Raw genomic sequence first — 22245 nt, 5'->3', positions numbered from 1 at the left:
AATTAACCAACCAGTAATGTTTATCGTAAAAATAATTTTTCATTCAACGAAAATGCAAGCTGGTCAAAAGTAACTTTCTCTTTAGGAGATTTAGCAAAAAATATTTTAAGACACGCATTTTTTTACTGAATTTCCCGTTTAATCAAACAGGTAATCGAAACCAGCCCGATATGGGGCTCAGACCGATGGTCCGCAGATTAAGAGTCTGATGCTCTTCCAACTGAGCTTTTTCTGGGACACTATATACAATGACTGAATGGGAATAGCACGGCAGCCGAATCGCAAAAGCGTAGGTTTGATTCCTGCCAGTGGTCCGTTTGTTGACTCATTTTTGTATTGCAACTGTTCCTGCATGGCTTGAAGTTGAATTGTGTATAATTTCACTCGAAATTAAGACCCTTTAGACCTCTAGAATTTACCTACATCCAGTGAAGTGCTAAAATGGATTTACCCTCACCTATTCTTAAACTTAACCATGCACCGTTTTAATCTAAACGGGCTTGATGCGACAGGTGTCACCCGAAATTTATGACTTGCGAATTATATGAGTGTCGCAGTTCTGGGCATGCGCTAATGCGCGCATAAGTTACATTCTGTTCATAAATTTCGCAAGTTATTTACTGTTCAACACGTATTCTCTGACTTGTCTCAAAGGAAGATTTTTCGAAGTTTTTAAGTGGAAGAAGTGCTGCACTTCCTAAAATCAGGATGCCAGGAGCCTACTCATGTTGCCACTCTTGACAAAGTCGCAAGGAAAAAATATCCACACGCTGTCTCAATTCTCGAGAAACTTTAAATATGAAGGTATGTCTAGCCGTTTAATAACTTCGCATTGAGGCATCGCATCATAATAATATGTGATATGATCTTATAAATTTTATTATTGTTATTTGTTTTACAGCTCTTATTATTCATTTGGCTTTTATAGCTCTTATTATTCATTTTGCTTTTATAGCTCTTAATATTCATTTAGTTTATATATATATTTACCCTTTATGTACACATTCAATAGTGAATCTGATAATTTGCAAGAAAGATGATGGTGAAGAATGGCTTGGGTCGATAATCAATAGTATTTTAGCTATTTAAATAGCCTTCAATGATGTTTTATCTGTCCTAGTAAATCTTTGCTTTACACTTATTCTCGATTAACTACCGAAACTTACTGAAGTTTTGATCAAAATTAGCCAAAACCGTTTGTCGCACTCGGCCGCTGAATCATAGATTTCGCAATCGTCATGTTTTTCGCTCGAGTAAGCCGCTAAATTCGTGACTCGTCTCGCGTGGTCATGTATTTCGTAATGGTCATGAATTTCGCTTGACACCGGCTCCAGATCTCTAATCTGTCGCCTTAACCATTCGGCCACGACTACATCGATGCACGTTTTTTTTGGCACGCGCGCTTTTTTATGCATGATTTTTTGCCCGAATATAATAACATGTTGATTGTATAATCTTTCGGAATGTGATTTTTCACTGTGAAGAAAAACTCTGAAAAACAATAAATTATAAAACTACAGCTTGGGACCTAAAATTATGAAAGACAATCCCAAATTGATAGGAATACTAAGGTGTAATCAAAATTACAGCGGACAACGGGCAATTTTGTAGCCATACCCAAAATTTTTACAACCGGTCCCAGATGCAGCTCTGTCTCCGGCGCATGTTTTTGTTTTAATATAATTGTGTTTGTGTCTCGCGGAAGGACACCAGCGAAGCCACAGCCACGGGTTTCCCTCGCTTTAGGGGTATGTCAAGAATTTAATAATATCATATATTGCAACTGAAATGTAAAAACCCAAAACTTGTTTTCACTTATTTTTCTAAGAGGACTATATAGCTAGTTACTTGCCACAATAGCTGGAGGAGGGCCGCGCAAACCTGAGCCTAGTTTTACGAATTGCGTTTAGTGAATTTACGTTATATAACTTTGAATATAGGTTCGAAAAGGTTATTCTCCATTACCGTTCGCTTTACCCGTGCGGGCGTTTCGGCCTTTGAAATTCTGCTCATGGGATCGTCACGGGCGTTAAAAAACAAAGCGCGCGGACCTTTCCTAAAATTTGTGGGTAGACGCAAGGAATGGGCGAAACGTAGGTCCGTGCTCAGACTAGGAAGAGAACTTGTGTTTTTCGACACCAATACAACGATATTGTTTAGGACTACGAATGCGATCATATTCCAGTCTCGCACCCATGCGCATTTATCAAAAACGAAGGTAGTTCATATAGTTTGCATTCAGCTATGTAGAGATCTTTATAACCTTTGTTTTCCTAAAAAGCGCCTGGGTTTGTACCAGGCTGATCATATTCACTTTCAATTTAATTAAAATATACGAGAAAACTATATTAAAATTATTCGAAGTGAAATTATTAGAAGTAACCCGAGTTTAGCAATATACTTTTATTTAAGAAATTATTTTGCAATTCAAAGCCCGGTTTTCATTACACTAGATCAATGATTATTGGTCCAGCACGGCACGGCTGTGGTGAAATTAGTTAGGAACGACACCAATAGACCTTTCCCCTTTTAGCTTTCAAACGCGCGATGCCGACGGTAGTTCATTCTCAATGTCAATTTGAGTTGTGATTTCGCCATGATCAGGAGCGTTGTTTTGTCGCCGAAAAGAAGCAAAAAGAACCGCCAACGTTTTCTTACAAAAAAATCGCTGCTAAGCAGAGTGATATCGCTACTCAAAGTTGCTTGATAATCAACTACCGTCACGCATTGCGCGCTTGAAAGCTAAAAAGGGGAAATGTCTATTAAAAACAATGCCAACTCAATCGTTTACAATTGTTCATTTAGACATTCAGTTTCTTTTTAGGCGATTTGACAACGTTTTCTGTCATGCTGTTGTTAATTTGAAAGTTTTAGTAAGAAGAAACCTTTCAAAATTTTACCTTCAACTAGCTGAAATCAGTTTATTCCCTTGTAAAAGTTGCAAATCAAGTTACATGCACTCTGTATATCATTTATATGGTAGACTGCGGTTAGCGGGTTTCTTGGACCCAATTTCTTACCACGGCACAGCTAAATTTGATTGCCTCACACCAATTTTGAATATCCGTGACTGCATTGTTGATTTTACTTGGTGCGAATTTCTGCACGGATCCTGATATTGTAAAATCGTCTACAAATTTGAATTGATCATCAACACTGGTGGTACTTAGGTCATTGATAATTAGAACAAAAAGCCATGCAGGGACCAAGTTTTGTTCCCTGCGGAACATCAACAGGAACATTCATTCCCCCATTCTGAAAAGCTCAAAGTCTTCTCCAAGTTTAAATCGTTGTTGTCTGTTGGTCAGGAAACCGTTTCCGCAGGGGCGCCGTGGGTGTGCTAATGTAGGGGTGGCCAAAGGCAACATTATTCCGACCAGCACGTTTTTTTCCGACATCTTTATAAGAAAAAAGTAACGAATATTGATAAAACTGACAGGGGGTTTTGGGCAAGGACGCGCATGCAGTTGCTATGACAAAGATCACGAGCTACGTCTACTAATTTAAATTGACGCTTTATGCACAATGAATATGACAGATAAATATTCACGTTTTACATACGCTTTTCAATTGAGTAGTTGAATAATTTTTGATACAGCTAACTGTTTGTGGGAAAACTGTATTACAGAGATTTCTAATCCACGTGCATTAACAAATAACGCGATAGGTTATTTCAGGATACTCTATTACAGCTTTGTAATCTTAGTGGATGAGCATACAGCGTATTCTATATACGCAACATTTGTTTATAACCAAAATATAAACATATTCGCAATTGCTTCAATCCTCTCATCAGTTTAGTTCTTCCGCTGTACTATCGTGGTACCTTATATCTTTGTATAAACTTCAGGAAGCGTTTGACTAAAAGTACTAACTTGAAAAGGATTTGCTGTAGCTCCAGCATTCTGATACGGAACATGCTGGTGTTCTTTAGACGGTCACCATATAATGCAATAAACTGTATAAACTCACTGAACAATAAATGCGGTCGAAGTTACATCGCCATTCATGATTTTATCGCGCCAATCTCCGACATTTCGAAAATTACATCCCTTGCGTAATGTTATATTAATAGAAAATATGTTTTTCGGAAACCGGAAACGTTCGGAAGAAACAGCTAGTTTAGCCTGCGCGACAACAGTATAATAAAAAATTGGGGTAGTGTTGTACCGTATAATATTAGAAGTAACTGCGTCTATTTTCTGATAGTTCAAATACTTTTGGGTTGTTCAGCATAACACAGCCACAAATGCAAAAATAACTTAGTCTCTGTTATGATTGATATACTCCGACAACATGCAATGTTCGTAAATTTCCGACAGGTTTTAATCCTGGGGGGGCCATGGCCCCCTCTGGCCCCCCCGGCCAAGGCGCCCCTGCAGTTTTGAGAGGATCGGCGTAAGAGAGATGGGGCGGAGTTGTTGTTTTATGTGCTCAACTGGTGTCGATTTTGGAATTGGGACTACGTTAGCTAGTTTCCAAATCATTGGAAGTTGGTTCTTCTTAAATGAGCAGTTCAGTATTTTTGTGACAGGTAACGCCAAAAGAACCGCATTTTCTTTAAGCAGCCAAGGAGGAATGTCATCGGAGCACTTGCTTTGGAGGGATTAAGAGATTTTAGGCATCTGTACACTTCAAGATCACTGACCGTAATAACTTTTAAGGTTGCGTCGACAGTTTAGTCGCACACCTCAGAGGCTGAAATTCTTGGAGAGGCTCGAAAAAACTGTTATTAATTTTGTTAGCCATTTGGGTATTGGTCAAGTGTTCTAACTCGTCTACTTGTAGGGTGGACTAGAAATCACGTTTACTTGCAGGGATCATAGCACTGATTTTCTTAATCTCATTCGACCAACCTTTAGGTTTAACATGTTTAAGATGTTAAACATATAATTAATCACACATGATATATTCATATTTAGAGCATGTCATTGGTTAGATTAGTCACGTGATTGCATAGCATGTGCTTATATAGATTTATGCTTCGCTAAGCTTTTTGTCTTGTATATCTTTGTATAGCGTTATTAATCATGAATAAATACGGTTATATGTTCGATTTAGACCTCAATTCCTAACATAAGATTCTCGATCTTGTTGTTATAATACGAGGAACTGCATTTTTTCCGTACGGAATTTACTAAATTGCGATAGTAATTGAAGCACCTTATATTTCCGTCTTTCAGGGCTTGTTCACGGTTCTTGATTGCTTGTTTAAGTTTATCAGACATCCAGGGAGCTTCGTTGTTATGGATATTTTCTCTTTAACTGGCATTATTAGATTTAGGGTGTTGGATACCTGATACCATTGTGTTAAAAAAACACATCAGTTTATCTTCACATCCATCAATTCGTTCGAGACACGACGAATTCACTTGTGATAGAATATTCCCCAAGGCTCTCTTGTTACTACGCCTGGTGTCACGTATTTTAATCATTTTCGGTTTATTGCCGTAGGATTCTCTGATTTTTGGAGCGACTGAAACTGTGAGGTGATCAGATAAGCCAAACGGTGGATGTTTCTTAACGCTGTCAAAAAAATGAGATATGCTCGTTAATATCAAATCTAGGGTTCTTGGTCCTCTAGTATTAAACTTTACTAGTGGTTTTAACTTAAACTGTCTCGATATATTTGGGATTTTCCACAGTTCTCAGTATACAATGGTTCTACACTAATCAGACTATCAGCAAGATACTTTAGCATAGATTTATCGTCTGAACCTGGGGGATGATACAGCGCTCCTACGACAATTGAAGATAGATCACGTGGTTAATACTAGGTATTAAGTGTACCCAAAGCACTTTGAATTCAGGATTCTCCAAATCATGCAAAACAGAGACTTTCATTTCATTTTTAACATATACACATACTCCTCCATGTATTCTTTCTAGAGTCTATCTTTTCGAATTGTTCTATATCCCGGAATATCCACGATAGAATTTGGTATAGAACTTTGAGCCATGTCTCAATGAAGTCGGCAACTTCCCCTCCAGAGTTAGTGACAAATGTGCGGATTTCATCTATTTTAGGTGTTAATGACATGATAATTGAGTTTGGGTTTTGGTCGAGGGCCGAGGGTAGTAAGTCGAGGGTCGAGAGTGAGGTCGAGGGTAAAGTCGAGGGTAAAGTCGAGGGTCGATTTTAATCGCATTTTAAATCGGCAATGTCGAGGGTGACGTCAAGGGTCAATTGTAGAAATTCACAATTTGCCTATATTAATATTACATCGTTAATAATATTAATATTATATTATTAATATTATTATTGTTAATATTTTCTTCCACGCAATATGCGATACAGCATATTGTCAATTCACTTATAATAGTTTCGGACAACAAGGCGGAAAATATACCCTCGACATTGCCGATTGTAAAATGCGATAAAAATCGACCCTCGACTTCACCCTCGACTTTACCCTCGACCTAACTCTCGACCCTCGACTTACTACCCTCGACCAAAAACCAAACTCATTGTTAAATAAAACCTCTGAAATAAAACGAGACACGGCACAAACATACATGTAGTAGGTCCAGCTGTTTCGTTTATTTACGCGATTGCGAGGGAAAATTCTATTACTACTAATATGAGTAAACTGCGCTAGCTTTATTCGGCTTTATTGAACGTTAAAAATAAACTAGATTTTCAGAGGGCATCTATATGAAGTATACCATCATTTACCGCTGGAAAATATCGCGGGCGCGCATGCGGAATGCCGAAGTGTGACCACCGTTCACAGTTATTAGAAGATTTGTCACACGTGCTGAGAACTGAGTCTGAGAAGTAAATTCTTTCGAACCAGCCGAAGGTTATTCTCTATTTCTGCCAGTCTTTCATAACTTGTTTGCTATTTTTTGGTTTAAGAATTAATGTTTGCGTTATTTACATGACTTGAGCTTCTTCTGACTCGGATGGTAAGTTATTAATTTGCAGGATTATTTTTAGGACTCAGGATATAACTGTATACTCCGTTTACGGTTTACAACTTCACATAACATAGCCAGACAAAATTGATGACAAAATTGATGACAAAATTGATGTAATTGTAGCATTCAAACGATTCTCAATAAGATCCGTAACCACGACATAGAGTATTTGGAGTATACCTACACAAGCCTACAACAATTTTTCGATAATTATGCGATCAGCTTTATACTGCGTCCAAGATACAAATAAATTTAAGAAACAAATGAGAGCATGCAAAATGTTTTTTGGCGTTACTGTTTTTTGTATGTATTTTGTAAAAATACTCTGTAAGACTGTAGCCTATGACTGTAGCAAAAAAGTAAATTCTTATGAATCTGTCTAAAATCTCAAAACATTTTTAAAATTGATTTGTGCCAACATGCATATATATGCTGAGTTAGTTATCTTTTGCAGTTAGAGCATTGTACTTTTTTATTTAAGAACATATGCAGTCTGTTTGGAACACATAATGAATATATTAGCCACTTACATGTACCAATGATTGCCTGTTGGTACAGCATCAGAGATTTGTATCAAGGATTTCTGGCTAAAACTTGTTTTATATTTGAACTTAATGAGCTTATATTTTTATTAATTTATACTTTACTGGGTATGCAATGTCACACATTATATAGCAAGAATTGACTCCTTGGATGAAAGATTCCTATGCATAACTCTTGCCACATATATTATTTCAAGATGTAAACATTCAAAGAAGGTACCCCATAGGAATTTTATGCATAGAGAACAAATACCACTTTTTTGGGGGAGGTCATCCCCTTAATTTGTATTCCGGTCATTCGGCATGATTTCTAACTTGCTATCCTGGAATGCCATCATCTTGTTGTTTACATCCATAAACATGTAGTTTTTATCTAAATTGTCCATCTGTTTAATAGTATAGTAATAGTATATCTACATGGCCATTCACAATGTTTCAAATCTTCAAATGAATCAGATTTTTGAATTTTCACCATACTGGTCCGCAATCAAACACTCTGAGACTGTATATCATTTTACACGTATTCAATATTCAATACCTAATTACCAAAGTATGTTTGATCAAACCATGATATAACACTTTTTCCTAACATGTTTGTTACTGGACCATACTCTATGCTCAATTGGGAACATCATTGCCAGCCACTTGTGTCATATGTTGGATATTGGTTCCATGTTTGCTTCTTCATGTTGTTTTGAAGTCTATGTTAAAAATTTAGAAGAATCCATGCCCTTGAGATTTTATATGTTGAAGTATTTACATATTGAATCAAAGATCTTTAAATAATTTCACAACTTCTTTGCAGATCGAAAAACCAAAAAAAATGTTTCAAAGAATTAGATGTGCTGAAAGGAGGCTAAATTTTTGTAACTCTATTGTGCAAATATATAATTGTCATAAAAAACCTATCAGGCCTGTCTACGGCTATACAGCTCTGGAGTTTTCATGTATTTTTGGACCATTCCATACCGTACCCAATATTTTATATCTCAATATTAGGGGAACTATCTTACTGAAGACGTTTTTCCTGTGTCAACTTTCCTTTCAGCCACTGACACAGAAATGTATTGCTATAAAAATGATACTCAGACGGAATTTCTATTGCCCAAATCTTTGTTAAGACTCTTGCCTTCTATAGCTCATTGTACTTTACCGGAGTGTGTCAGACCTTCTCATTTTTTGGATTTATGTATATACTTTTTAATCGGTTACTTGATATGTGGAATCCAATGTATTTCTGATTTTTTCAAATTAAGTTATAGCCTATTTATTAAACGGTATATTTAGGCCGCGTGTTAATTTCTACAAGACCTGTATTAAGCGTCACGTGCCAAATCCCCGTCCGTGACCCTTCAATCCAGGTTCAATTGAAATGATATTACAAATAAAGGTATTTGTTTCTGTAATGGCATGTCTTTTTTAACAGCTACACGTAGCGTTCTGTTTGACGAGGACACACGTATCCGTAAATCCTTTTACACGTTTTCCTCATACGTATTTAGATGCAGCTACCGGCAACCGTCTAAGAATTGGAGGGAAATTATTAAACGACGCTGGAATTAAAGGCTGTGTTTCGAAAAGCTGGATCGTAAGCCTGTTCTCCTTTTGCACGATTAAACGTTGTTCATCAACCTCGGTAGAGTAAGTACATACAGTGTAATTTGTTTTTTACTTGGTTACGTAATCAGTCGGTCATTTGTCATTTAGAGCCCAAAATGGGCATAAATAGATCTTGACTTCAAATTGATGCCAAGAAGTCAAGTTCCACTCCACTTAAGTTCTAATGTACCAAGCGCTTGTATTCTCTGAACTAAACGAATGAGTATGACTTGCATTAATATGAGAGCACATTGAATGTGTAAATATTACTAAATATTACTAAAAACATCGGTAAATTTACACGAGGAAAATGCATCCACAGCAACACAAAAGTTTGTGGAAATTTTTCTTACACATCTGTTTTGTAAACTTGACCACAAAAATATCGACAAAAATATCGGTACCGGTAGCTAGATTGACACAAACCAAATGCAACCACAGCAAAAATAGCAATATTTACTCTACTGACCAGGAATATATGTGTAAGGTGCGCAATTTTAATAATAATCAATTTCCTTGCATGCGAAGTGATTTTACATATATCTACAAAATCACAACTCAATTATTGTCACTAGCTCATAACTAGTCTTCCCCCCCCTCGTATCCAGCAAATTCGACAGCACCGAAAATGCAATAACTAGTTTATCACCTATAAACGTATGACCAAATTTATTTTCAAAACTGAGCCGTTAGTGAAAAAAACCACATGGAGAGTAAACTGTGTAGTATATAGTACGTAACTTCGCAGTTTTGTATATCCACAATTATTCCACATCGATATGAGCTCTTGCTCAAAAGCGAATTTAGCTTTTGCCGTGCAAGTCGAGGATCGCTTCAGAGACATTCAGAGAACAAAATCTACTAAATTCTCTCTAAAGTTCACATGGCAGTGATGATTTTATGCTTACATATGATGTACACCTACAAGTAAGCTATCATGCATGACAAAACTTGGTTACATGTAAGCATTGAGAATGCTTTTTCAGGAATTCTTGGTGATGACGCGTGTGACTCAGGGAAAAAAATATTCTCACCTAAAAAATTTAAACAAAAATTCTGCGAAGTTACTCATTTTCATAAGTTGGTAGCAAGTAGCATGAAATAAAAATATGAAATGATGCGTGTGTGACATGTCATCATCATCATCATCATCAACGATAATTATCAGCAAGTATCTAAATAACGTGCTCTTTTACAAATTATCAATAATAGTTTACTTGTCTTATTATTTAATATACATTCTGCTCGTCCCGATAGAACAGAGGGTTATGTCTTATCCTTAGTGGATATCTACGTTGTCTTTCTTGATGTTCAGCTGGTTCTTCTTCTCTTCCTTGTGCCTCAACGTCTTGACCAGGTTGTTGACCGACTTCTCTTGGCATGACTGCGTCACTTTCGTTATCACTATCTGAACTCTCTTCCCACGACTTTCCAGTAAATATCTTAAAGTGGGAGCAATTTCTCGTGATTTGGTGGTCATGTCGACGTGCCGTAATCATTGTTCCTTTATTGTCCGTAATTTTATATGGTTTGTGATTGAACCTTGATGCTAGTTTATTTCGTTTTTCTTGTCGAACCAAAACTTGATCTCCTATCTTGAAATTAGAATGTTGTGCCCCACGACGTTTGTCAGCGTATGCTTTGGATTTAATTTTGGTTTCAGCGTCAGCTTCATTTATCCGTTTGTTTATCTCTTTCATATCAGTGTTCACTTCTTGGTGGGGTATCTTCGTGCGAATAGTCCGTCCAAAGAGCGCTGTAGCAGGCGGTATTTTAGTCGTACAATGCGGTGTTGCCCGATAATTCATTAGGAATTTCTGTAATTCTTGTTTCCAGTCTTTGTTTTCAATCACTGCAGTTTGAAGACATTTCTTTAGTGGTTTCATGAATGTCTCAGCCTCAGCGTTGGCCTGAGGCCATAAGGGCGTGATTTTGCGATGTTTTATACCGTTTGTTCTCATATATTGACGAATTTCGTCACTTTGAAATGGTGGCCCATTGTCTGATACAATTGTTCTCGGCAATCCATGTGTGGCAAAGATGCGATCAAAGCATTTTATTGTCGATTTTCCATTAGTGCTATGAACAACTTCGACTTCGGGAAATCGGGTGCGGCCATCAATCACTACGAGCAGCAGGTCCTTGCTCGGCAACGGTCCAAGGGAATCAGCATATACAGTGTCCCATGCCTGCGGAGGGATTTCCATCGTATGTAAAGGAGCAGGTTTCGCGGGTTGTCCAACGGATTGACATGCAAGGCATTCTTTCACAGCTTTTTCCGCTAAAGCATCAATACCTGGAAACCATACCTTTTCGCGGAGTAGTTTCTTTGTCTTGACAAGACCTTGGTGGCCTTCATGGGCTAGTTTTATTACATGTTCACGTAATTGCTTGGGAATGATTAGTCTATTTCTCCGCAGAATTAAGTCCGCTTCCGGTGTTAATGACAACTCTTGTTGTACCTTTTCAAAGGCTTTAAGTTCAGCAACGTCAATATCAGTGTTATCATTATTGTCGGTTTTCAATGACTTCCACGTATTATTTTGCAAGACAGTAATGAGTGTCTGCATCGTTGAATCTTGCTTGACAGCTTCCCGAATCTGTTCTATATTAAGGGCAACAGGAACGGCATTCCGCGCAACAAAACGAACATGTTCATCAGCCAGGTTACGTTTTGTAGGCTCGTTCCTGTCGTCACACGTAGGTATAGGGTGTCTGGATAAGTAGTCAGACGGGTTGGTGGGACCCGGGCGATACTTGACTTGAAATGTGTAGTTTTGCAGGCGTAGACACCATCTTTCTAATCTAGCAGAAGGGCGTGACTTGGGATTCTGATATATTAACTCTAACGGCTTGTGATCTGTGATTAAAGTGAACTCGTGGTCAAAATGGCTCCAAGGCCAAATGGAGAAGCATCAACATGCAACTCTGTCTGCTTTGAGGGATCAAAATATGACATGACGGTGTCTGTAGTTAGCATTTCTTTAAGGATCTCAAATGCCTTCTGCTGGCGAGAAGTCCAATTCCATTTAACGTCTTTGTGGGTTAGTAAGCGAAGTGGGGCTGATATTTCGGCTAAGTTGGGAATGAATCGTCCGCAATACTGAAGCATCCCTAAGAATGATCGTACTTCAGAGGCATTTTTTGGCGTTGGTGCATCTTTTATTGCACGTGCTTTACTTGTACTGGGAGAAAAGACATAGCCAAAGAATTCTAATTGTTGCAAATTCACACTTGTTAAAGCCAAATCTCAAATGCCTCTCTTTGGCAATTTGTAAAACTTTTCGTAGGGCTTGGTCATGCTCTGTTTGACTACTACCGAAAATGATGAGATCGTCACTAATGTTTCGACAACCAGAAATGCCATTAAACACATTTTGAATAGTGTTTTGGAATATCTCGCTGGCACTGTTTGTTCCAAAGTTTAAACGTTTATATTGAAATAGCCCTTTATGTGTTGTAAAAGTTGTAATGTATCTGGATTGTTCATCAAGTTCTAACTGGTGATAGGCTGATGTTAAATCTAGTTTACTGAAGTATCGAGCTCCATTCAAATCATTAAGAAGGTCTTCAACAGTTGGTTGAGGGTGTCTTTCTCGTAAAATTGCTGTGTTTGCCTGGCGCATGTCTACACATAATCGAATTTTATCAGGGTTGTTAGGTTTAGGAAATGCTACTATTGGACTCACCCAAAGTGATGGTCCTCTTGCAGGTTCAATGATGTCGTGTGCTTGGAGTTGGTGTAATTCGTGTTCAACTTTCTTTCGTAAAGCAAATGGAATTCGTCTTGTGGGTAGTACAACAGGTTTGACATCTTCGTCAATGTGAAGGTGAGCGTGGAAATCTGTTAATTTTCCAATGCCATGGAAGACTTCATCAAATTCAGTAATAGTAGGTTTTAAACGAGCTGGAATCTTTGTGTGTGTTGCCAATTTACTGAAGGTAGGTTTGTTTATCTTATTGACATTGATTTTGAGGAAGTTTAAATCAATAGAAGTTTGTCCACTCAAAAGGCAACCAGTAGCATTCTTGACAACTATTATTTTTGCACTAGCAAGTCGTTTCTTAGATTCCAAAACACAATAGAACTGTCCAAGTTATGGAAGTGGTGCTGTACTGCCGAAAGCATAAAGTCGTTTTTTTTACTTTTTCAGTTTAATTGACGGGTTTTCTTTTTGGATGGTGGAGAAGGTGTGTTCATCAATGATGTTGGCTGATGATCCACTATCTATTTGAAATCTAATGGTTGACTTGCCCAATTTTAATTTGGTATGAAACAACTGCTTGTTTTGTTTATTTGTGCTGGTCTCGCAAGGTCCCTTGCCTTTATATACGCTGAAACTGTATTCTTCACTGTCAGTACTGTCCTCATCCTTGGTGCTTTGTAAATCTTGAGCATCGTTTTGCACAGCATTAGCAGAATTTTGATTTTGTTTCTTGTCTCTTGAATTGCATACTTTTGCAAAATGATTGTACTTAAAGCAGTTGCTGCATCTCTGTCCCTCAGCTGGGCATTTTCCTCCATTATGGGGCCACGAATATCCACAACGGAAACATCGTTTCGATGATTGGAGCGTTACAGGTGGTTTTACCTGCGTATAGGAACCTTTACGAGGTTGTTGAAATCTTTTATTTGAACTCATCTCTTGACGATTTGGTCTTTCCGACTGGACTTTGTGAACATCGTCTGCACTGTTATCGCAGCACGATTTGGGAGAGTTACGAGGAACTCCTTCGATTCCTTTAGCTTGTTTCTCTGTCTCATGAAGTGTTCTCGCATAATTTAATATTTCTGTTAATGAAAGAGCAGGTGTGCGGAATGAATATCGACGTAGTTTCTTATTTATTGTTCCCAACTCTATCTGCGCTTTGATCTCTTTATCCTTGTTATCACCAAATTCACAATATTTTGCTGCAATCTGTAGTCGTGTATGAAAATCGTCTACGGTTTCGTGTGATTCATGCTTCAAATTTCGAAACTTAAATATTTCAAATGATACATTCTTCGTCGGTGTAAAATATTTTGTTAACGCATCGCAGGCCTCCTTGAACTCGTTGTCGTCTCCTTTATCTGCTAATGTGTCAAAGATGTCATTGACTTCCTCGCCAACATAATGTAAAAGCAAAGCACGTTTCCGACCCGCATCTGTGATGTTCATAGCGGTCATTAGGTTGTTAAATCTCTTTAAGTATTTTTCCCATCTTGCAGCTAAGTTGCTTGGGTCTCGTAGATTAAATTCTGGAAAAACTGGAAGTGCAGTGGCCATGTTTGCGTATTTGTAACTTCGTATTTATTTTACCATTCTCGTCGCCATTATTGTGTTCCTTCCTTAATCTATTTGTTAACACGTGATCTATATACATTTACTTCATATAAGCAAACATTATAATCATCATCATCATTACTTTATTTAAAGCATGCTATCCCCACTCAATTCTAAAAAGAGCTGATTTCCAGGAGTGGCGTGTAATAATACAAAAAAATTGAAAATAGTACAATATTTACAAAAAAAGAGATAAAAGTATGAAAGACTAATTAATTATTCTATATTACAGATTAAATGTAAGACTTGAGATTGAACGCTTGCGGTGCCTAACTAAGGTAGCTTTTTTTGCCGCTATCGGAAGAATATTCCACATACTTGACGCACTGTAATTGAAACTGCATTTTAAAAAACTGGTTACTGGTTTTGGTAACTTTCAATCAGTGTCATAATTTCGCAGATGATAGCAGCCTTCCAAATCTCGGAGTTTTATAAAATTCTTAGTCAGGCCCGGAGCTGAAAGTCCATTGAGGACCTTATACAACAAAACACTCTTCAATTTAGCACGTCTGACATTAAGAGTGTCTAAATTTAATTTTTGCAATATCATGCTGGGACTGACATCGTAATTTGCACAGTAATCCCTTTAACCGCACGGTTCTAGAGTACCTGCAATTTATCCTTTAAGACGTTATCACAAGTGTCCCACAAAGGGAAGCAGTAATCGAAATACGGCTGAATTAAATCAATGTGTGAAATCTAACACTGTTTCAAAATTATTGACTCCTAGTATCCCATTGGGATGCATATTTCTTAGGAAAATTTATTTCTGTCAATTTAAACATTATATGTGGAAACGTAGATGTATGTTCTATCATAAAAATGAAAAATCTGCTTTTTCAAACGACTTTTAATATTTTCTTTTCATCGAAATTGAGTTTATGAAATGGCCCTTAAAATATTTGTCTGACGGTTGCCTCTATGCTCGTATTTAGCAGCAAATCCCATACGAAAAATCCACATGATTTCACATATGTGAAATCTCACATGTGGATTTAAAACCTGTGGAATTTCACATGTGAAGTTATGTGATGGGACCTGTGAAATTTCACTTGTTGATTTAGAACCTGTGGAATTTCACATGTGAAGTTATGTGATGGGACCTGTGAAATTTCACTTGTGGAATTGAAACCTGTGGAATTTCACATGTGAAGTTATGTGAAGGGACCTGTGAAATTTCACATGTGAGATTTCATATATTCCTAATCCACACGTGAAATTATGTGAAGCTGGTTCAACAATGAAAATTTTATATATAACTTTGCAGATGGAAGGTTTAAATAATATATTTTTGTGGTTAGTTCTAAAAATTTCCAGTATAGAACTAATAAATAATATACAAGATAAATACAAGCTATAACTAAATAAATATTCATATACATATATACAAGAAGGTATCAAACTTAGCAATTAATTCTCCTCTGCAACTTTCCTTCTTCTCTTCTCCGCAATTATCTCATCCTTGCACTTTTGGGCCATGGCAGCCTTCACTGATGCATGTAGCTCCTGGAAACCTTTTAATCACATGGGCTAAGAAAAAACCGAAAGCAAGTCAGTTAATTTTGCAGCTTTCGGTAGCAAATATTTGCATTGCCAGTCAATATATGCTACAAATTGTTTCAACTTACAAATGATCAACTAGACTTTCTCTTGATTCAAGGCAGGCCGTCCTTCTTTTCCTTTCCCGGTTACGGATGACTCAGCTATGGTTTTTCTTTCAAACAAAAGAGCCATCAATGAGCCAGTCATTTTCTTCTCTGTAGTGGTGTTCATTATTTCGGCCTCCTGAACTGGATCAGCAAAACTGTGTAAAAGGGAATTCAATTGAGTTTTGAATGACCAGTAAATTTATAAACATAATGTGAAATACAGTACAACGAAGTAGAGTTCAATTGGTTGCAATTAGCTTTCCAACAATGCAAAAATTATACTAAAACCGTTATGTCCTTGATTTTTGAAACACCAGAATAAGCTTATTTTTTAATATCATGACCTGATCTATAAAATCGAAATCTGAATTCGACTCTTCAGCAAAATTTACAACTTCGCATTCATCGGGTCATTTTTACTGTGAATTGATCATCGATGGAAGTTTTATAGGAAAATACATATTTTATATTGCCATATTTTAGATGGGTTGTTGTGATATATTTTACTGATGTAGATTCCTTTCATTCCTGGTATTATAAATTGAAAGGAAAATTCCCACCTGGTCCCCTGCACTGTCGTTTTCCGCTTTTTCGTCGTAATTTCCTATTCATAGTTGTTTTGATCAGACATTGACATGCAAGTTTCCTAAATAATTATCACAACGTAATTCATTGGTTTGTGTTTGGTCTTTGCCTGCATGTATACATTTGTTTGGAAATAATAAGTTTACCGTACCCAAGTTTTCATATTAGTGTATTAAAAGGCATATTCTTTACCTCGTCTCTTAACTTCCTTGCATCTATTTGTTTAGAATAATATCTCTTATAGAATCACACATAAGCAATGCATTTTTTTTTATTTGGAGCTGCTTGACGGACTTTTGCTTTCTGCTTGACAGACTTTTGCATTTGTTACGCTTCAAATGTTGGTCAAAGACTCAATTAGCATATTTGTACCAAATGGACATGCCTTATACGGTTATAAAGATTATGGATGTTGTGGATATTTACGTTTTCGCGGAAGATATTACGAACGAGAATTGGTTCATGTTTGGAATATAAAAAATATTGGACACTTCATGTACCGCGATTAGGGCCCTACTGCTTATACTTTGACGGAGAATTCTACAAAAAGTAGAAATTGTGTCATGTACGGTATTCGTTGCCTAGTCCGAGATTCAGTAAATATCCATCATAAGCAGTTGAGTCACCTGCTTGCTTGTATTGAACAATATAGAGATGAAAGACCTTATTCCACTCCATGGTTGTGAAGCTATACAAACTGATACAAACATTTATCCCCGCACAAAATGCTTCCAATTCCTCTTCAAAACACTCAAAAGGAATCCCACAAGAAAAGAATGATGAATCAATGAGTTTGAAAACTATCAAACTATTAGGAATATATTTGATGGCAACTGTCAATAACGCCACGCGTGTTCCACTTTATCCCTGCAACGGGAATTCCGGAATCCTGCGCTCAGAACGGTTTCCTTTGAACATTAATAAAAACCTATTCATTTCCCGCATGGACTACATACCTATTATTGTAACACCATCTGCAAAATCTAAGAAGAATGCTACGTGAAAAGAACTATTAAACTCTACCAGCTACCAAACGTTCTATTCCAATATATTTATTTCGTCGAAAAGAAATGCTCTCGTCCCATGAAATCCTACTTCCTGTATTTGAAATCCGCTATGCAAATCCTCGTTGTCAATCGCAATCCCACCAACGTATCTTTTCATTAACAGGAAACTCTGTACGAAGGAGTAAATCAAAAGTTCCGGCTAATCGCCAGCATTTGAAAGTGAGATACTTGAATTTTGTACTATAAAATAATACTGAAAACTTGCCCTTGGAAAATTGCCTACGTATTCATCATTAACCAAACCACATTCCTCATCTCCGCTCGTTTATGGCATAAAAACCAAACCCTATCGGCAAATAGTTCCAGATGACTGAAAGCAATTGGGAAAACGACGGAAAATCAATAGCTATTGAAGAGATGCCCAAAGGAGTTGCGAAATCACCTCTCGTACAGAATTTTAAAAACGGGACGGAAAACAATTAAACCTTTGAGGTGAAGTTGATTCACAGTAGGAAGTGCGTTATAGCCATTCACGAATATATATTGCCCGAGTGCAATGTACAACTGATAATTATGTATTCTGTGTTTCATCAAAAACTAATTATTTTTTGGATGATCAGGACGATTATAAAAATCGGATAGTTGGGAGATCGGAAATAAAGATCGAGGTTTAAAATAAAAAAGACAGCTCCATTCTATAGATTGGAGTTATATGATGAAACTTGGCACGGAAATCTTTAAAAGGTTTAATACTTGCGCCTGAAAAATTCGAGAGGACAATTATATTGTATTTGATAAAGAACAAGATGATAGATGTTCATATTTGAACACCTCGATCAGTGTCCAAAAGAGGGACCAAATCTAAAAATGTCAAGTAGACGGCTGGAACATTATTTAATATTGAGCATTTGCATACCATATCTATTTTTTGAATTTGTAGCAAGTTATCGCATCCTAATGCAGGCAATCCCGGAAAGTGCTTCCTCTGTTCCGTAATGTTTGGCCTCATTTCACGCCAGAGATTGTTTTACTATCTCTCTCGATTTCTGAATCGAACCTTGTGTTTTCTATCACTTCAAGGTTCGGCGTGAAGGTCAGTGCTACGTTCGTTGACGTAGCGGCTTCAAATATGAGGCATCTGGTATCTTTTTTGTTGTAGATCATCCTAATCTTTCATTTTCCTGTCCTGTGCAATCTGTCTGATTAAACCAACTACTCGAATGGGAATGTGAAATTTTCCAAATACACAGAACCTTCTTTTATTTTAATGGTATATTGGGATTTTGCATGTGTTTAAAAAAGAGAGTTTTTGAGTTTTGAGTCAGTTTTTGATCTCGCATTTTTACAAATTATGGAGTAAGTTTATTATTTGGATTATTTTTATTATTCCCATCACCGGCATCAGTAAATTTCGATCCCCCTTGGGAAGTTTTTTAAAAATGAAATGAATCTACATGTGTGAAAAAGAATAACAATGAATAGTGTAGTCACATATTCTTTTTCCGCGATTTTATAAAGTGCATGAATGTGAACCATTTCGACATTTATGCATGTCAACCTATTCATTGAATGCAAAAATGACCCGATTTGAGTGGTAATTATTAATTATTACTTCGTTGAACTCTTTCCTTTGGCACATATAAAACGCGAGATTTAAACGAGAAGTTTTATTAATTACGGTTTTACAGTGAGCAAAAATAGGGATCAATTAGCTTCTTCTATTGTTGAATTGTTTTATTGTACTGTTCTGTACAATATATGAATATATGCAAAACGTTTTAATCATTTTTCTTAGCGAACAATAAATATCTTTCCCCTTATTTCTGTGCAAAACAACTAAAAATGTAATAGAGCTTTACAAATTTTTCATGGCGGCATCATCTTCTTAAATAATTATATCCAGCACTTTATCTACTGGTATATCATAAGATTTTTTTCTTATTTCATCGTAAATAAGAATGATTGATGTGAAACATTTATACATGTACTCATTCGTCCATAAACATTTTCTTGACAAACAAAAAAACACCAGCAATGCTTTCCAAATTAAAATATACTCAACATTCGCATGAATGCACAGACATAATATTTACTTGCAGATATATTAAGAGATAACACCAGCGGGTACACGCATGGGAAGGGTGCATAGGAATGGAAGAACTCTTTCACCCAACCAAGGTTTGCTTGTAGTAAAATAAATCATAATTATATCCAGCACTTTATCTACTGCATGGTATATCATCATCTTCTTAAATAATTATATCCAGCACTTTATCTTCTGGTATATCATAAAATTTTTTTTTCTTATTTCATCGTAAATATAGAATGATTAATGTAGAATTTAACATGGAAACATACATGCATTCATTCGTGCATGAACATTTTCTTGACAAACAAAAAAACACCAGCAATGCTTTCCAAATTAAAATATACACAGCATTCGCATCAATGCACAGACATGATATGTACTTGCAGATATATTAAGAGATAACACCAGCGGGTACACGCATGGGAAGGGTGCATTGTCCTGAATTTTTTGTGGTCAGTTAAAGTGGTTGGATCTGAATTTCTTGTCGTCAGTTAGTGCCGACTGAAATTAGGCGTTGATATCACTGGGAACAATCGTGTCCGTAAAAATGTTTGCTGCAAAAAGGTTAAACCAATTTAGTAAAATCGAGGATAATACGACTAATAGGTAAAAACATGCCAACAAAGCTAGCATTGTTTCCTCCAGGTTTGCCTTCTACAACTGTGTAGTAATCTTTCTGCCAATGATGAGGTCGCATATATTTTTTCAGCAGCATGACAGGCACATTTTGAGCACCAGTGTTTCAGTGTCTTCGCATGTTCGCTCGCATTTTCGTTTCCAGTCAACATGCTTTGCCACTAAATTAAGCGGTGATTTTCTGTATTTCGCAGTGGAGCCACTTCCCCAAACGTACCATTTTCCCGACCTTGTTGGGCAAAACCACAAATTCGTACGATTGTGGCGATATCTCCAAATGCCAGTAATAATGTTTTCAGGAAGACCTTCATCTAGTTTGTATAGCTTGGTATTGTTTGCTTTATCTTGCTTGTAGCGACACCAACTATCTGGATTGCTTTTGCTTTTTCGAAGAAGCACAGTGGAATAAGCTTGTGTGAACGCCGGCTTTCATTGCAGCTAAATCTCCTCAATTTCTTCCCATAGTAGTTTTGCAATTTGTCAATTTTGGCATTGGTTAAGTTTCCCTTTCTTCCTATTCTCGACTTCAACCCTCGGAAACACGTGTAGCTATCACGTGACTAAATTTGTAAACAAAGCGCGAATGGTTGGAGCTCTTTGTTTCAACTGCGTACAGTAAATATGGCTGAAAAAATGGACAAAAAAATTTGTACCATGAACGTCGCTACTTTAAAAAAATATCTACAAGAACGCGGGATTACAGTAAATGGATATCTAAAACCAGCTTTAGTTCAGATCGCTTGTGCGGTAGAAAAAGTGATGTTGCCTATTGACCCTAATTTTCAGTGTGATGATATTACCAAGCGTGTGCAAAATGTTTAATAATTCATGATGTTAGGATTGCTGATCCATTTACTGGAAAGACTTAAAACGATTTTATTAACTGTCCACCATTCGGACTTTATGATATATTTAATCACTTAATATACCACTCTTCGGACTACTATTTACAACACTCATAATGATATGCAAAAGTTAAATAAAGGTACCAGTTCACTCTGTTTTGGGAGTATAATTTCACTCCATTATTTTAACTCCATTCTTAGAGTAGTTTCTACCTCATTAATGGAGTAATATTTACCTTTGCCAGAGTAAAAAACACTCTAGTTTAAAACTTCACTCTCATTTTGGAGTAAAAATCAACCCAAAAGTGGAGTACATTTTACCGATTACAAGCGCTAAAAATACTCTGGTTTAATTTTACTCTTATATAGGAGTAAAAAACATACCAAAACTGGAGTAAATTGTATTCCTTTCGAGGGTGAAAAGTACTCTAAGTTTGCCAATTTTACTCTCATTTTGGAGTAAAAAATGTACGAAAAGTGGAGCAAATTTTATTTCTTAGGGGGGGGGGGTGAAAACTACTGAAATATTGTTGGACGCAAAAATAGTAAAACACAACAAATACTGTAAAGGAAGAAAATCTTAATGAACAATTTTATCATACATAGGTACAAATGGGTCAAGGTAGCAGTATTACCAATGTTAATTACATAATGACATAGGCTCAGTTCAATTTTAAATAAATATCATTCCAGTTCTTGCAAGAATTTATTGATAGCGACCCTCTTCTTGGCTTCTCTGGTCCTCTGCATCATAGCAGCTTCCAGAAATAGGTAAACGTTCTTGAATGAGGCTGGGTACTAAATGTTGAAGACATAGTAGCAACTTACAAGCAGGCCCAGTGCATTTACCATTGTCCTTGACCCATTTAATTGCATCAGGATTTTGCCCTCTCCAGCAATATACAATGGCTTTATGTTGCCAACATGGCCCGCACCAACAAGTCTTGGCGTCACCGAAGCCTTAATCTCGTCATCAATGCATTCATCTTCTTGTTTGAAATTTTAATTATAGTCAAATCAGTTTAATCAAATATTACAACAAGTGAAC

At 36.7% G+C, this 22245-nt stretch overlaps 1 protein-coding gene across 1 annotated transcript; it reads right to left on the bottom strand.

The window, feature by feature from the left end:
• Positions 1-13204: 13204 nt before the first annotated feature.
• On the bottom strand, positions 13205-14329 carry LOC114540276. The gene has a single exon (XM_028560548.1). It carries the CDS (start codon positions 14327-14329, stop codon positions 13205-13207), a length of 1125 nt encoding a protein of 374 aa, XP_028416349.1.
• Positions 14330-22245: the final 7916 nt, after the last annotated feature.

Source organism: Dendronephthya gigantea, unplaced genomic scaffold (genome assembly GCF_004324835.1).
Source record: "Dendronephthya gigantea isolate DGI-Jeju-01 unplaced genomic scaffold, DenGig_1.0 000228F, whole genome shotgun sequence".
NCBI classification, from domain to species: Eukaryota; Metazoa; Cnidaria; class Anthozoa; order Malacalcyonacea; family Nephtheidae; genus Dendronephthya; species Dendronephthya gigantea.
The sequence above is the reverse complement of the archived record's forward strand: the minus strand, read 5'-3'. Positions and strand labels throughout refer to the sequence as shown.

Excerpts from the sequence above, each read along its gene's own strand:
- LOC114540276 (XM_028560548.1), bottom strand. The coding sequence starts at position 14,329 with ATGGCCACTGCACTTCCAGTTTTTCCAGAATTTAATCTACGAGACCCA.